The 17,007-nt window shown below is 43.3% G+C and overlaps 1 protein-coding gene across 1 annotated transcript in view; it reads left to right on the plus strand.

Moving 5' to 3' along the window:
- Positions 1 to 8,724, plus strand: part of PDPK1 (3-phosphoinositide dependent protein kinase 1) — a 51,499-nt gene extending 42,775 nt beyond the window's left edge. Inside the window, exons 11-14 of the mRNA XM_044303367.1 lie at positions 473 to 690; positions 3,668 to 3,725; positions 3,935 to 4,087; positions 6,734 to 8,724. Of these exons, the coding sequence (XP_044159302.1) occupies positions 473 to 690; positions 3,668 to 3,725; positions 3,935 to 4,087; positions 6,734 to 6,847 (543 nt within the window). The 3' untranslated portion in view covers positions 6,848 to 8,724. The remainder of the gene's footprint in view (positions 1 to 472; positions 691 to 3,667; positions 3,726 to 3,934; positions 4,088 to 6,733) is intronic.
- The last annotated feature ends 8,283 nt before the right edge of the window (positions 8,725 to 17,007 follow it).

Here is a 17,007-nt window from a genome sequence, read left to right on the forward strand (position 1 = left end):
ATGTATAGCTTTGTGGGAAAAGACTCAGTAAAACTTGTAATTTTATACCTTTTATATCTGCAGCCCTGTGAAGAGCTATCGGTACAGGAGGGAGGTGTTATCAGTGACCGACGTCTATCTCTGTGTGCACACAATCCTGTACCGATAGCTGTTCACAGGAAGTGGAAAAAGCAAAGATAGAAATGTATGAAATACAGGTTTTACTGACTCTTTTCCCACAAGAAGATATATCAATCTGCTCAGCTCCTCCTGCTCTATAACATTTTGCTGTCAGATTGTGTTGCATTATTTTGGTGATGGGGCCTCTTTAGTATACATCTGACAGAAGGCTCAAACATATCCCACTGTATAAGCATCAGCCACCACACAGTCCCTCTCTATAGCACCGTAGTGCATTCACTAATGAATTATTTTGCAGAATTTAATTTACATCTTAATGAAATCTAAGCTCTTGTGTTCTCTGTATTTCCAGTATGACGACCTCTTGAGCCAGTTTGGGGGAATGCAGGTAGCCTCGTCGGTATCCTCGCAGACACTTCCCACACCAGAGCCTATTCAGCCACAGAGATCTGGGAGTAACATTGAACAGTACATCCACGACCTTGACAATAACTCTTTTGAGCTTGATCTCCAGTTCTCCGAGGAGGAAAAGCGGCTACTGTTAGAGAAGCAAGCCGGTGGAAACCAATGGTGAGTCCTCGTAATGTATGGTGAATGGCAATTGTGACAAGTCTAGAGGTGAGTCCCCATCCTACTCACGTCTGTGCGCAGAAGATGCCATCTATATATTTCATTTTATAAGCTTATTTTCTCCCTTTTATTCATCTCCGCTGCCACTGAATAGACGTGGGGTGCACAATCCTTACAGGTCTATGGGTCACAATATCATATTGATCCAATTCAAAGGGTCACAATAAAAATAAAGGGGTATTACCATATGACCTGAAATGGGCCATCAATATAAAAATCCTGGACAACCTGTTGAATATCCTCTATATAAAAAGAATCTTTATATAAAAGAGAGTGTGTGTGTGTGTGTGTGTGTGTGTGTGTGTGTATATATATATATATATATATATATATATATATATATATATATATATATATATATATATATATTTATATTATTCCTTCAGGCGGAAATAATCGCCTCTAAGTTCTTTTATCGAGTATCTTAATTTGATTTGTGAAACAAAGGGACAATTGTCTATGCCAAAAATATATATGTAATTTATTATACACAATACAAACCAAGAATATAAAATGAATACAATTGCAAAGACAAACAATGAAGCTATAAAATAATGCCCAAAATGCGCCACACTACTTAAAGTTTACCTAACTTTTAACAAATAGACCAATGATTTATATTCCAGGAGAAACTTAGGACCTTCTGTTTACCAAACAGGCTATAACAAAACACGGAATAATACAGGAAAAATAAATGTTATCCCTTGACCCCTTGTTTCCTTATGACCAATCAAAAATATATGACAAAGTACTCAGCTCGGCAATCAGACTACGGAATATAACTTCCAAGGGTTTAGTCCTCTTCAAATAATGTCAGATCTTTCATTAGCAATATGCATTTTTGCTAAGAGAATAATCAGCATTATGGAGGCGCCTAACACTATATATTCCCACAGTATGGGGACTTTTGGCTATATACCGAGAGAAATATCCTATTAATATCGCAAGCAATAAGCACAGTATACGTTACCGGCTCAAAGATAGACCAAGTTCCTTTTGCTATATCATTCTTGTGATCAGTTTCCTTTGTGAGTTTTCCTTTTGGTTTGTCAGTCCTCCCTAACGCTCTGCACACGAGTAATTATTCCCCACCTTATCTAAGAATCATCCCCTTCTGGATTAGGGATTTCCAATCGGGTAAGGTGGGTATATTCGTATGCTAATAACACAATGATGTCATATTAACCCTTGACATGGTATAAAACAAATGGTAAAATAATATAATGTTGTCCATCTGCCTCCAGATGGCACTGTTGTAACATCAGACTTTTAAGTTAAAACTTAGATAACGTGGCTTTATTTTATTAGGTACCTTTTAACCTTTCTCAACGTAAATCAAAGAGGAGCGATACTTCTCTGACACTCTGAAGTAATCTTTCCCAGACTTGGTAGAACCAATTTGATGGTTCCCATACCATCTTGTATATGGTCAGATAAGAAATACAATGGGCCTTATACTCACTCGCACTGTGGGTTTGTATATCTAACTGTCCAAGCTATTGAGTAACGACGCCTGGAATAACATTAGCTTTTCTGAGAAACTTCCAACAGCAGAAAACCTTAGTGTTTCTTTACCTCCTGAGACTCTATTCGCTCAGTGTGATACGGCATAAAGTATTACCTTAATATTTGGTTATACTATATATCAGTATTGCACATTATACATGAATTATTGATATGTTTATACTAAAAAGCTAAATAAATGCACACATAAATATATATAATACTTATGACTATATGAATAGACATCACACACCCAGATGTGGTTTAAGGAGATAAATTCTTAACTTGCCATGAAGCAACCATTGTTCCCTTCAGACAGACATGTCTGGAGAAGCCGGTATACTCCCCATAGATAAACCCACATCTTTTAGCAATAACTTTTAAAATACAATGTCTGTTCATATTCACGATGACTCTTATATAAACTGGACTTGCCATGAACTCATCTTGGCCTCTTCAGCCACATAACAGAACTTTGGTTCAAGCTGATTTGCTCTTAAAGGCAATGAGCATTCATTTTGGCTATAATATCATTAGATAATACTGTACACTTGGTTTTGTTTTGCTAGTATGGCTTTGTCCTCTTACGTTATAATGTTAAAGGGAGTCTGTCACCACTTTTTTGCATGTTAGACCATTAAAATAGGGTTATTTGATCCAGCCAGAACATAAAAACGGTACCTTTGTGGTAGAAAACGGACTTTTCAATTTGCAGAAAACGAACTTATAAGATTATTTTCGGAGCCCTCTCAAGTGCCCAGGGCGGTCTCTCAATCCTCAGAGCCCAGGCAGGCACCTCCTAAACGGCTGATAACTCCGCCCTCCGTGCGCCTCTGCCCGCCCGTTTACTCCCCTCCCCTGTCCCTTTCCACTGCGGCTGTGCGGTACAAATCGTAGTGGGCGCATGCGCAATGCGATGCCCGCTCCTGGCAGGGCATCGCAATACCTATTGCGCATGCGCCGGCTAAACGGCGATTAGCCGGCGCATGCGCAATAGGTATTGCGATGCCCTGCCAGGAGCGGGCATCGCATTGCGCATGCGCCCGCTACGATTTGTACCGCACAGCCGCAGTGGAAAGGGACAGGGGAGGGGAGTAAACGGGCGGGCAGAGGCGCACGGAGGGCGGAGTTATCAGCCGTTTAGGAGGTGCCTGCCTGGGCTCTGAGGATTGAGAGACCGCCCTGGGCACTTGAGAGGGCTCCGAAAATAATCTTATAAGTTCGTTTTCTGCAAATTGAAAAGTCCGTTTTCTACCACAAAGGTACCGTTTTTATGTTCTGGCTGGATCAAATAACCCTATTTTAATGGTCTAACATGCAAAAAAGTGGTGACAGACTCCCTTTAACTAAATCCCTTCCACGTTATTTTACTTCCCTCTTTTGGATGATGAGTATATTTTTACTATCATTACAGGCACCAGTTTGTGGAAAACAATTTAATACTGAAAATGGGTCCAGTTGATAAAAGAAAGGTGAGTGAAGTTTAATGTGACCCTCTTTATTTCCGGGCAGAGAAGACCTCCGATCCTACCAACGATGCATGCAGGCAATAGAAATATCTCCAGTTCCATGCAGCAGATTGTTCTCTTGGCCAACGAGCACGTCCTGTTTCTGATGTTTTTTTATTTTTTATTTTATTTCATGCTCTCACTGCCTTATGTGTTCGTGTTTGGTCTCTCAGGGGTTGTTTGCTCGTCGGCGTCAGCTTCTTCTTACAGAAGGACCACATCTATACTACGTGGATCCAGTAAATAAAGTCCTGAAAGGAGAAATTCCATGGTCACAGGAGCTGCGCCCAGAAGCAAAGAATTTTAAAACTTTTTTTGTTCATACTGTAAGTATATAATGTAAAAGAGCATCTGTTGCCAAATGTGTTCTCCCAAGGATATTCTGTAAAATGATGCCTACTTTTAGTGTCTGAGTCTTAGGGGTTTATTGGTCTCAAACCTAAGGGCAGGGGCTACATGGAGACATTTGGACACCGGATTGCCATGTGCTAACCTCATATGGTAACCTTTTGCTGTGTTCAGATCTTGGTAATGTAATTTGCAGTAGCCCAAGACTAAAGCTTGGAGCTTTTAGGGGGTACTCTGACCAATTATGGTTGCTCTTGCTCATCAGTCAATGTGCTGGAAAGGGGAACAGAACCCTATATGAATATTCGTAAGTGGCCATTATATACAGTTTGGAGATCAATGGTCTTTGAATAGAAGTCTCTGTATTGCTTGTATAATAAAAAGGTAAAAACATGACTTCTGTGCTGCTTCACATGCCGGTGTAACGTTACATTACCCTACTTCGTGAGATTTTCCTACCTCGTAACTTCCGGTCGCACCTGAAATGACGAGAGGAGGCGTGCCGGAGTTGTGGCGATCTGCGCATGCACAAAACGACGGTTTAGGGAAATCTCACAGCGGAGTTCAGCGGGACACTGCGCATGCGCCGGAGAGCCTCACCAGCCTTACTAGAGTAGGGAAAAATTGCGGCCCAGTGCGCAAGCACGGCTATCTACAGAACATCCATCCGATCTCCGCGCCTGCGCAGTGTGGGGGTAGGGAGATTTCTGTTAAATATGTATATATCAGATCTCCCTACCCCCACACTGCGCAGGTGCTGCGATCGGATGGATGTTCTGTAGTTAGCCGCGCTTGCGCACTGGGCCGTAATTTTTCCCTACCATAAGGCTGGTGAGGCTCTCCGGCGCATGTGCAGTGTCCTTTTTGCGCATGCGCAGATCGGCACAACTCCGGCACGCCTCCTCACGTCATTTCCGGTGCGACCGGAAATTACGAGGTAGGGTAATGTAACGTTAGACCGGCTGTGAACTGCGCCTGGTGTTCTTTTTTGCAGAACTCTGGGTATTTCATGCAATAGCTGTTGAAATAGAAATTTGTGTAGATTGACCGTTTAAGCGGTTTGTCTCACTTCAGCAAATGGCATTTATCTTATATCTTCATATGTGAGGATGTAGTTTTGATATACCCATCCAACTGTATTGTACAATATTGCAGTGCATTTGAGGTGCAGAATCTGCCTTGGCATACCCTTAAAAGGGGTTGTCTCACTTAATTCATTTTTTTTCATCACATTATACACTGCTCGTTTCAAGGGGTTACGACCACCCTGCAATCCAGGAGCAGTGGTCGTGCTTGCACACTATAGGAAAAAGTGCAGGCCTGTGCGGACTTATGCAGCCCCAGCCACCAGAGAGGCACTTTTTCCTAGGACAGGCATGCTCAACCTGCAGCCCTCCAGCTGTTGTAAAACTACAACTCCCACAATGCCCTGGTGTAGGCTGTTCGGGCATGCTGGGAGTTGTCGTTTCTGCAACATCTGGAGGGCCGCGGGTGGAGCATGCCTGTCCTAGTGCAAGCATTACCACCGCTGATGGATTGCAGTGGTGGTCGTAACCCCTGGAAATGAGCAGTTCTAATGTGATGGAAAAATGAATCAAGGGAGGCAATTAGGGCAATCACAATACATTAGTAAGTGCCTTTCTCTACATGATAAATGCCATTTGCTAAAGTGAGACAGCCCCTTTAAGGGTATGCTCAGGCAAATGCCACACCTCAAATCCAATGTAATACTGCACAATACCGTTAGATGGATATATCGAAACTATCCTCGCATATGCAGAAATATGAGCATGATGCAGGTTTTCAAACCCACAGTATGCTCAATATATTGCGGAAAAGCAGCAGATTTAGGCTACATGCACACGACCATATGTGTTTTGCGGTCCGCCCAAAAAAACGGATGACATCCATATGCCATAATTTATTTTTTATTTATTTTTTTGCGGGGCTACAGAATGGACATACTGATGCGGACAGCACATAGTGTACTGTCCACATTTTTTGCGGACCCATTGAAATGAATGGGTCCGCATCCTATCCGGCAAAAGAACGGAACGGACACTGAAACAAACAACGTTCGAGTGCGTGTAGCCTTAACCCTTTTTTTTCAGTAGGGGTCTGCCCGGGAGGAGTGGCAATGCATGAGCCACCACCCCTCCAACCAAGAACGAGGACCAGAGCCCCTTAGACTAGCCTAGGGCTACATAGCAATTTGTGCTACAAAGCATGAAGACCTCAATGTCGCATTGTCAATGGGGCCACGTTGCGACACCTCGACACAACAGTTGCTTTTGATTGAAAGTCATATTAGACTTTGCCATCATACGATGCAAGCTTTTTTTCTTTTAAAGCCAAATTGCATTTTGTAAAATAGTGCAAGTCACATAAATGTTTTTGGTCATGAGACTTGCTATGTAACCGTAGTCTTATGCTTGGTCACACGTTGAGGTGTCCGAGACAGAAGTGAACAGTTTCATGTCGTGGCGTAACTTCCATGTTATCTACTGAGTCACTCTGATTTGTAACCAACATTTTTATGTTGCCATATCGGCAAATATTCAGATAAAACTGCCCGGCCGGACATTCCCTTATTTTATTTTAACTCCTCCATATTCCTTTTGCAGCCTAACCGAACATATTACCTGATGGACCCTAGCGGAAATGCACACAAGTGGTGCAGAAAGATCCAGGAAGTTTGGCGGCACAGATACCAGAATCACCAAAACAGCAGCATATAGCATCGCCTCTTCCACGTCTTACAAGCTTCCCTCGTGCTGCTAGAGTCCCTGATTCAACAGATGAGCTTTACATAGCAGAACAGAAGAGAAAACCCTTCTCCGCTCAACCAAGCCACCATCTCTCCATGGGAAAGCATATTTCAGAAATACACATTTGAAAACAAAACAGAAAAAAACGTGGACGTTAATGGAATCCAGGGTTTACCTTGCTTCTTCTCTGTGCTTCTGTTGAGTTACAACATTGCATATCGTTGCTGTGGTGATTTTTATTGCTTTTGTGCACACCAGCTCTATATCTAGTGGGTAGGCCTCTGCTATGCCAGCTTAGCGTACAGTCAGTAGACACACAGATCATTGTACTCGTGCACATGGTGAGAAACTCCTGTACAGTCGCCTGTGGGACCCTTCATCTTTGCCTATTTTACTTATTTATTTTCTTTTGTTTCTTGGTTTGGCAATGAGCTAGTCTGATCAGGGAGCTTTTACAACCTTGTACAGTAAGGAAAGATAAACCCGTGCAGCCGATAAGGGTAACCGCTAGCCATCGGCGCAGGGATCGTCTTACTTCCGTTGATAGTGCATTCGATGAGGTCAAACGCATGCTTCCAAACCTTCTCGTCTTAGGTGGTACTTCTACTTTAGTACATGAACTGTGCACCTATCACACAGACTTAGAAATAATGAGAAGCAGGGTAAGAAGAAAGGAAAAAAAAAAAAGTATGAAAGTGTGTTGACCGTAGCACTGAATATATCATCGTACATTTTTATTTATATATATATATACACATATAGATATAAAGTTGTAAAGAAGAAAAATCCTATATCCCAGATTTTATCCTCAGTCTGGAAGAACCATTCTCTTCACTGCGTCCTGATATAGCTGCCGAGCTCCCTCCTGCCTCAGGATCCATTATAAGGAGATCCTTGTTTCTTGTCACCATATTATTGAAAAGCACTTTGTGGATTTTTAAAAGGCCAACCATTATTTTTTTTTATATTTTTTTGGGGTGGGGGTGGGAGACGGGGCGTATAGGAATGCTATAAAGACTGTTCTACTGACTCGTTACATTTACCCACAGAGAGATGATGTTTTACCATAGAGCTGTGTCCGTTCATTGGCTTTATGTAATATCTGCCTGCTGCTATTTCAACACATATTTTTTGTGTTTTTTTTTTTTTTTTTTTTAAATAGGGCCACAAATCTTAGACCAGTCAGGCTTAATTGTCAGAAAGGATTTACGGTACTTGTCACATCCCAGATATCAATTTCTGAATAAGTTCTATTTAGGGTCAAAAACATTTCTGTAAGTAAAAGGAAAAAAAAAAAAAATGTATGGATAGCGACGAATATAGAAGACCACTCGCTTGTATACAGTTTAGGCAGATGTGTTCTATAGAAGTGTAGCTAGTGTGACCGATGCATTAGAGCAGGCATCCTCAAACTGCGGCCCTCCAGCTGTTGTAAAGCTACAACTCCTACAATGTCCTGCTGTAGGCTGTTTGGGCATGCTGGGAGTTGTAGTTTTGCCAAAGCTGGAGGGCCGCAGTTTGAGGATGCCTGCATTAGAGGCTGCGGCGTCTCCTCCTTGGGGCGGGTGGAATTGATCATCGCTTTTGGACAGAGCTGTTTTCCCAGCATCAGCGTCACTCTTGTCCATAGGCTGTGCCTGGTACGTATGGACAATAATGATGCTGTTTCAGTCACCTATAACCCATTGAAAAGGGGTTCTCCTATTTCCATATATCCTGTTAGGAGAATCCTAAATTAAAGGGCATCTGTCAGCAGTTTTGTCCCTATGACACTGGCTGACCTGTTACATGGGCGCTTGGCAGCTGAAGGCATCTGTGTTGGTCTCATGTTCATGTGTGCCCACAGGATTTACTTTATGCTGTTAAAAACAAAGCAGGGCGCACCATAGGGTAATACCGCGCACCATAGGGTAATACCGCGCACCATAGGGTAATACCGCGCACCATAGGGTAATACCGCGCACCATAGGGTAATACCGTTGGTAGACAGATAAAATAAATGGTTCCAGTACAGGGCTCACCTTTTTGTGGTTGTGCTATTTGTAGGCACAACTCTAGTAAAAGCTTGTCAATGACTGCGATGGAGTCACGGTTCACTGGTGGATCTGCAGCCGCGGAGGGATGACTTCTTGTCGGAGATCCCTGAAGTCTCCAAGAAGTGGTAGGATACAGATATAAATAGATAAAATATCCCAGGGCGCAAGAATCCAGTCCAGATAGTAATAGTAAATAGAAACGTATTTATTGCAGAAGTACTTCTGCAATAAATACGTTTCTATTTACTATTACTATCTGGACTGGATTCTTGCGCCCTGGGATATTTTATCTATTTATATCTGTACCATGTTCATATGTGTCCACATTGCTGAGAAAAATGATGTTTTATTATATGCAAAGGAGCCTCTAGGAGCAATGGGGGTGTTACTGTTACACCTAGAGGCTCTGCTCTCTCCTCTTTAATTGATAGGACCAGGCAGTGAAAACGGCATCATGCCTAGCCCTGTCAAAGTGCATAGGACGTTGCAGTTGCAGAGAGAGCAGAGCCTCTAGGTGTAATGACAACGCCCCCGTTGCTCCTAGAGGCTCATTTGCATATATAAGAACTTCCTTTTTCTCAGCAATGTGGGCACATATGAACATGGGACCAACACAGATGCCTTCAGCTGCCAAGTGCACATGGAACAGGTCAGCTGGTGTCATAGGTACAAAACTGCTGACAGACTGCCCTTTAACATAGAGAAGGTCCTCTGTTCAGGATCTTCATCATAGTGGAGGGTAGACAGAAGGAACTAATCTCCCGCTCTTGAGGCCCTGTCCTGTCTACACAGACAGCCCATTGAATTGAATGGACACTGTGTAATACTTCATTTCCCCTGTGGGAGTGCTGCAAGGAAACTGAACCCTTACTGCCAGGTTTTCCCACAGATTACAATAGATTGCTGAGGATCCCAGCAGGGAGAGCTGCTTATTGTCAAGGGCCCTTTCTAACAAGTAGGGATTGTTTAAAGCTGAGAACCCCCTTTTAAGGACAGGGACATTATGGTGGTAATATGACTGCTGAGGGACAAGACGGAAACAAAAAAAGGATCCTACAGCCCAGTTTTAGTAGATGTGTGTGATGGATGAGTAGCGCAGCCGGCTGTGCTGGTTTTCTGTAATATAAATCTACCTAAAACCCGTCTGTAGGCTTTTTCATTTTAATAGCCTTATCCCTGCTGAATATTTTAAAGTGGTGGTTACTACATCATACAATATGGCTGCCTCTATCCGGGACGAGTCCTCTAGCCTCTTGTCACACAGCTTGGTGCCCTTTAAGAATAACCGGCGAATTTCTACCAGTAAAGCAATGGTGTCTCTACAGTACTTGGAACCATATTGGGCTCAGGAGCGGGAAGCCTGATGACATCATCCTAACGCTGGATGTGTAGCTCTTAGACTACTTTAGGATTTACCCAGAGCGCCCTGCTCTGCAATACTACGTCTGGTAACATTGACGCCTATGCTGCTCAAAAGGAACGCACATGCAACTTGCACAGTGACCTTAAAAGAAGATAGTTAATTATGATAATTTTTTTTATTTTTTTTAAGATATATTCTGTGACGCAGCTAGTATAAGAGCCTGGTGGGGGATAAAAGCGCTCACATCGACCACAGTCTAGGTTTAACACGCTGTCTAATAGGCCTCGATTGGTGGCAGAGTTTATAGTACTGCTGAAATTTAGTTACAGAATTGAAATTCTTGATAGTACGTTGGCTTTCATTTCAGGTTGGTGGCAGTTTCTGTTTTTTTATTTTTTTCTCTTCTTTTACTGTTTTGTAGCTGACTGTAACTGTGATGTACAGGCTAAGCTTAAAAAAAAACCTGAAAAAAAAAAAATATGACGAAAACAAATAATGCAATGATAGGATATTCACTTTTTGTATTTTTATTCTTGTATAAGGTTATTTGCTGGCTAAATGTTGGCCTCTAGTTCAGTCTGTGTTATTTAAATTCTAATATATGAATTATTTGGATTGAATTCATGTTCCGGGCCACGTTGTTGTATGTATTGATGTACAGCCATGAATGTGAATAATTATTGTAAACTATATTTTACAACATTTTTTTTTTTTCTGGCTTTATTATATAAATTTTCTATTTGGTCAATGATTTAATCATATTTCTCATAATTTAATGATTTTTTTTTGTTCTTTCCAAATATTTGTGCCCCTAGATGTTAGTAACTGAATGAGGCATTTTTCACATATGCTCGATTTAGTCTTGTAATAAAAAGCATGTAGGGTTATAGGTGTACAAGTTGTCTGTTTCTTTATTTCCCATTTAATTTTTTATTTTATTTTTTTGCAGGAAGTTCTGAAAGTTTTTGACTAGTGTTTTTTTTATTTATTTATTTATATAATATATATATATATTATTTATTTATTTTGTCTACACATCCCTGTTAAAATGTCAGGTTTCTGTGCTGTAAAACAATGAGACAAAGGGCTCATGCACACGACAGTATTTTGCGTTCAGTATACTGGCCGTTTTTTGTGTTCAGTATGCAGTACATATACTGAACGATTCATTTCAATGGTTCAGCAAAAAAAAAAGAAAATGTAGTGTCTCCGTGTGCATTCCGTTTCAGTATTTCCGTACCGTGAAAAGATAGAACATGTCCTATTCTTGTCCGCAAATCAAGGTGCTTGGCTCTATTCAAGTCAATGGGTCCGCAAAAAATACGGAACACATACGGAAATGCATCAGTATGTCTTCTGTATCCGTTCAGTTTTTTCCGGAATCATCTATTGAAAATGTTATTCCCAGCTGAATTTTTTTCTATGTAATTACTGTATATGGTATACGGAAAAACGGAAATGCAACGGATCCGTAAAAAAAAGGACCGCAAAACACTGAAAAAGCCATATGGTCGTGTGCATGAGCCCAAAGATAAATCATTTCAGAACTTTTTCCACCTTTAATGTGACCTATAAACTGTACAACTCAATTGAAAAACAAACTGAAATCTTTTAGGAGGCCGGAAGAAAAAAAAATAATAATAATGTGGTTGCATAAGTGTGCACACCCTCTTATAACTGGGGATGTAGCTGTGTCCAGAATTAAGCAATCACATTCACAATCCTGTTAAATAGTAGCCAGCATACACCGGCCATCATGTAAAGTGCCTCTGATTAACCCCCAAAAAAGTTCACTGCTCTAGTTGGTCTTTCCTGAAATGTTCTTAGTCGCATCCCACAGCAGAAGCCATGGTCCACAGAGAGCTTCCAAAGCATCAGAGGGATCTCACTGTTAGAAGGTATCAGTCAGGAGAAGGGTACAAAAGAATTTCCAAGGCATTAGATATACCATGGAACACAGTGAAGACAGTCATCATCAAGTGGAGAAAATATGGTGCAACAGTGACATTACCAAGAACTGGACGTCCCTCCAAAACTGATGAAAAGACGAGAAGAAAACTGGTCTGGGAGGCGACCAAGAGGCCTACAGCAACACTAAAGGAGCTTCAGGAATATCTGGCAAGCACTGGTTGTGTGGTCCATGTGACAACAATCTCCTGTATTCTTCATATGTCTGGGCTATGGGGTAGAGGGGCAAGACGAAAGCCTTTTCTTACGAAGAAAAACATCCAAGCCAGGCTACATTTTGCAAAAACACATCTGAAGTCTCCCAAAAGCATGTGGGAAAAGGTGTATGGTCTGATGAAACCAAGGTTGAACTTTTTTTTTAGCCATAATTTCAAAAGAACACTATACCCACAGTAATCATGGTGGTGGCAGCATCATGCCAAGGGGGCTGTTTTACCTTTAGCCAGAACTGTGGCCTTAGGGTACTTTCACACTAGCGTTTTTCTTTTCCGGCGCTGAGTTCCATCCTAGGGGCTCAAATCCGGAAAAGAACTGATCAGTTTTATCCTAATGCATTCTGAATAGAGAGCAATCCGTTCAGGATGCATCAGGATGTCTTCATTTCAGTCTTTTTGACTGATCAGGCTTTTCAGAAAACCGTAGCATGCAGTATTTTTACCTCCGGCCAAAAATCCTGAACGCCGGATCAGGCCTTTTTCCCATTGACTTGCATTAACGCCGGATCCGGCGCCGTGTGTTTAGTCAAACCGGATCCGGCTTTTGCATGTTAAACCCGAAAAATTAGAAAAAAAAAAGTTAAAGTCCATAAATGGCGGATCTGTTTTTTTCCAATGCATTTTTACATTGTGATCAAAATCCTGATCCGGATTCAAATGTAATCCGTTTTCACACGTTTTTCCGGATCCGGCGGGCAGTTCCGGTGTCGGAATTGAACGCCGGATTTAAACAACGCTAGTGTGAAAAGTAGCCTTATTTAAAGGGGTTGTCCAGGTTCAGAGCTGAACCTGGACATCCCTCCATTTTCACCCCGGCAGCCCCCCTGACATGAGCATCGGAGCAGTTCATGCTCCGATGCTCTCCTTTGCCCTGCGCTAAATCGCGCAGGGCAAAGGCATTTTTCTGAGTCCGGTGACATACCGGGCTCTCTATGGGGCTGACAGGAACCCTGGTGACGTCACCGGCACTGATGGGCGGGATTTGGCTCTGCCCTAGCCAGTAAAACGGCTAGGGCAGAGCTAAAGCCCGCCCCTCAGAGCCGGTGACGTCACCGAACACACTGCTGGGCGGAAGTTACCGCCCGGCAGTGTGTTATTGTAAACACAAGAGCCCGTGCCCTGCGCGATCCAGCGCAGGGCACGGGAGCGCATCGGAGCATGAGATGCTCCGATGCCAGGCTCAGGAGGGCTGCCGGGGTGAAAATAAGGGTATGTCCGGGTTCAGCTCTGAACCCGGACAACCCCTTTAAGCTAGAGGGAATGATGAACAGATCCAAATACCAGTCAATATTGGCACAAAACCTTCAGGCTTCTGCTAGAAAGCTGAACATGAAGAGGAACTTCATCTTCCAGCCTGACGACCCAAAGCATACATCCAAATCAACAAAGGAATGGCCTCACCAGAAGAAGATTAAAGTTTTGGAATGGCCCAGACCTGAATCCAATTGAAAATCTGTGGGGTGATCCGAAGAGGGCTGTGCCCAGGAGATGCCCTCGCAATCTGACAGATTTGGAGTGTTTTTGCAAAGAAGAGTGGGCAAATCTTGCCAAGTCAAAATGTGCCATGCTGATAGGCTCATACCCAGAAAGACTGAGTGCTGTAATAAAATCAAAAGGTGCTTCAACAAAGTATTAGTTTATTCTTCCCTCCCACGCCTGTCTTCATTCGGCGCAGGCGCTCTGAGAGAAGGAGGCTCGCCTCCTCAGTGCGCCTGCGCCGATGACGTCTTCTCTTTCGGTGACGTCATCGGCGCAGGCGCACTGAGGGAGTGCTGAGGAGGCGAGCCTCCTTCTCTCAGAGCGCCTGCGCCGAATGAAGACAGGCGTGGGATTTGAAATTCTGACAGGGCCAGCCGGAGGAGGAGAGCGATCGCTGGCCCTATCAATCAACAAGAGGAGGGGGTGTTTTTTTGCGGCGGCTACCAGCAAGTAGACGCCCTACTTGCTGGTAGTGAAGCGATTTGCATATTTTAAAAAATCAATTTTTATGGAAATGAAGGCACAGACAAAGGTAAGAACCCTATGTAGGGAATAGTCGTTAAATAAGGATTTTAACAAGCCCCAAAAAATGTGTTTTGGGGGTGACAGAAGCCCGTTAATGAGGTCACTGCGCTCATCACATAATCCATCACCATGGTGATGAGCGCATTGACGTCATCAAATGGACATGTTACTAAGCATTCTGTATTAAGAATGCTATTATTTTCCCTTATAACCATGTTATAAGAGAAAATAATAAAATCTACACAACACTGATCCCCGAACTTCTGTGAATTTTTCTCACGCGCGTGCAAAACGCATTAAAACGTTTTGCACTCACCCAGAAAAATCGCACATTTTCCTGCAACGCACTTGCATCTTGCCCGGCCCTTACACGCGACGCCCATGTTAAAGAGGCCTTACTGACAATACCAAGTGAGGGTCAGCATCTGCACAGGAGTACTTGGATACTCGTCCCTTGAAGTTTCAGTTGTCAAAATATCTATGAAAGAACAGGCGCTCTCTATTCTCCATTGACATAAATGGAGTGGCGGCACGTCCATAGGACCACTCCTTTATTTACTTGGTGGGCTCAGGGACCCAGTGAGGGTTGTGATTAATGGGAATCCAGGAGTTTGAACCCCTAGATCCCTAGATAATTTACTTCTCGGTGGAAATGTTGGGATCTTATTTCCAAATAATGGTCATCTAAGGTTCTAAAAAAACATATTCACCTCACAGTTGTTGTATCAAAATTTTACTTTTTGGAACTAAAGGGGCTCTCTGGCCAATATGTAAAAAAAAATAAAAAAATGGCAGAGCAATATAAATGGAATGCCTAGGGTACTTTCACGCTAGCGGTTTTCTTTTCCGGCACTGAGTTCCGTCCTAGGGGCTCTATACTGATCAGTTTTATCCCCATGCATTCTGAATAGAGAGCAATCCGTTCAGGGTGCATCAGGATGTCTTCAGTTCAGTCTTTTTGCCTTTTCAGGACGGATATAATACCGCAGCATGCTGAGGTTTTATCTCCGTCCAAAATTCCGGAACAGGCATTTTTTCCCATTGAAATGAATTAATGCCGGATGCGGCCCCGAGTGTTCCGTCAAAACTCATCCGTTCAGGAGGCATCAGTTCAGTGTTTTTGACTGTTCAGAACGGAGATAATACTGCAGCATATTACGGTTTTATCTCCGGCCAGAAAAAACTGAACACTTGCCTGAATGCCGGATCCGGCATTTTTTTTTCCATAGGAATGTATTAGTGCCGGTTCCGTCCTTCCAGTCTGCGCATGCGCAAACCGAAAGAAAGGTGAAAAAAATAAATGCCGGATCCGTTTTGCCAGATGACACTGGAAAGACAGATCTGGCATTTCAATGCATTTTTGAGACTGATCAGGATCCTGATTAGTCTTACAAATGCCATCAGTTAACATATGTTTTGCCGGATCACTCTGCCGCAAGTGTGAAAGTAGCCTTACAAGGTTATCTCCATTTTCTAATCCCATTCCCCCTCCCTCCCCCATCTCATATCCCAACATGATGCATATTTAACAATAGCTCGATGACTGCTCCTCTGTGGCCCCCCTTTCACTGAAGGAACCCATCTGCCCAACGTCCCCCTTAACTGAGCCTCCAGGTACCAAGCACTGTGTTTGAAGGGTTTCATCATTTCCCCTATTTCCGTATTGGTCAAGGAGCGACCCGCAAACTTCCTCTGTCTGGAGAAAAATCGGCCAGTGGCTTTTTCCGTATCTAACTTGTCCATATAAAGTAAACGCTTCCTAGTGCCCAATGCCATTTCTATGGTCGGGACGGAGGGCTGCAACACGTCTCAAAATGCACTTCTCAAGGGCTCCTGCCATGCAAATTGCGGACCCATTCACGGAGATGCTTCCGTGGTGTTTCTGTCAGTGCCTCCGCACCGCAAAAAAAATAGATCATGTTCTATTTTTTTTTTACGATGCGGATGGTTCACAGACCCATTCAAGTTGAATGGGTCTCGATCCGTCCCGACCACCGTGCATTGGGGACCGCAAATTGAACGGAACGGCCGTGTGCATGAGCCCTGGGTCTGTGAAAAACACGCACGCCATCCGTATTTCACGGATCATTAGGAGGAGATGCTTTGAAAACTATTTTTCAGCTGCACAATGTCCGCTAAATACGGACCCTTCTCGTTGGCGTCACCGATTTGCGTACAGACATGGACGTGTGAGGGTCGTATTGTTTTTTTTTTATGTTGTCTTATTCGCCACAGTGTGAATGTACCCAATGGCAGTGGAGGAGTCCCGGACTCTTCTCCTCACCACTTGGTCATATTACTTTACAGACGGATTTGCTATGGGTGGGTTTGGGACCCACGGCCCCAGCTGCAGAACAGGCTCCTTCTTCCCAGACACGTTCTCCTACAGGACAGCCCTGTCTGTGCTGCCGTCTTCCGTCACTAGTTTTACACGGTCCGGTGTTTACTTCCGCTCAGCGTCACCCTTTATTCCGTCCCCCATGCCTTACGGCACGTCCACTTCCGGCGTAGCGTCAGCCGCGCGCCCAGCCCGCAGGAGGGGGA

The sequence above is a fragment of the Bufo gargarizans genome, chromosome 8 (assembly GCF_014858855.1).
Source record: "Bufo gargarizans isolate SCDJY-AF-19 chromosome 8, ASM1485885v1, whole genome shotgun sequence".
NCBI classification, from domain to species: Eukaryota; Metazoa; Chordata; class Amphibia; order Anura; family Bufonidae; genus Bufo; species Bufo gargarizans.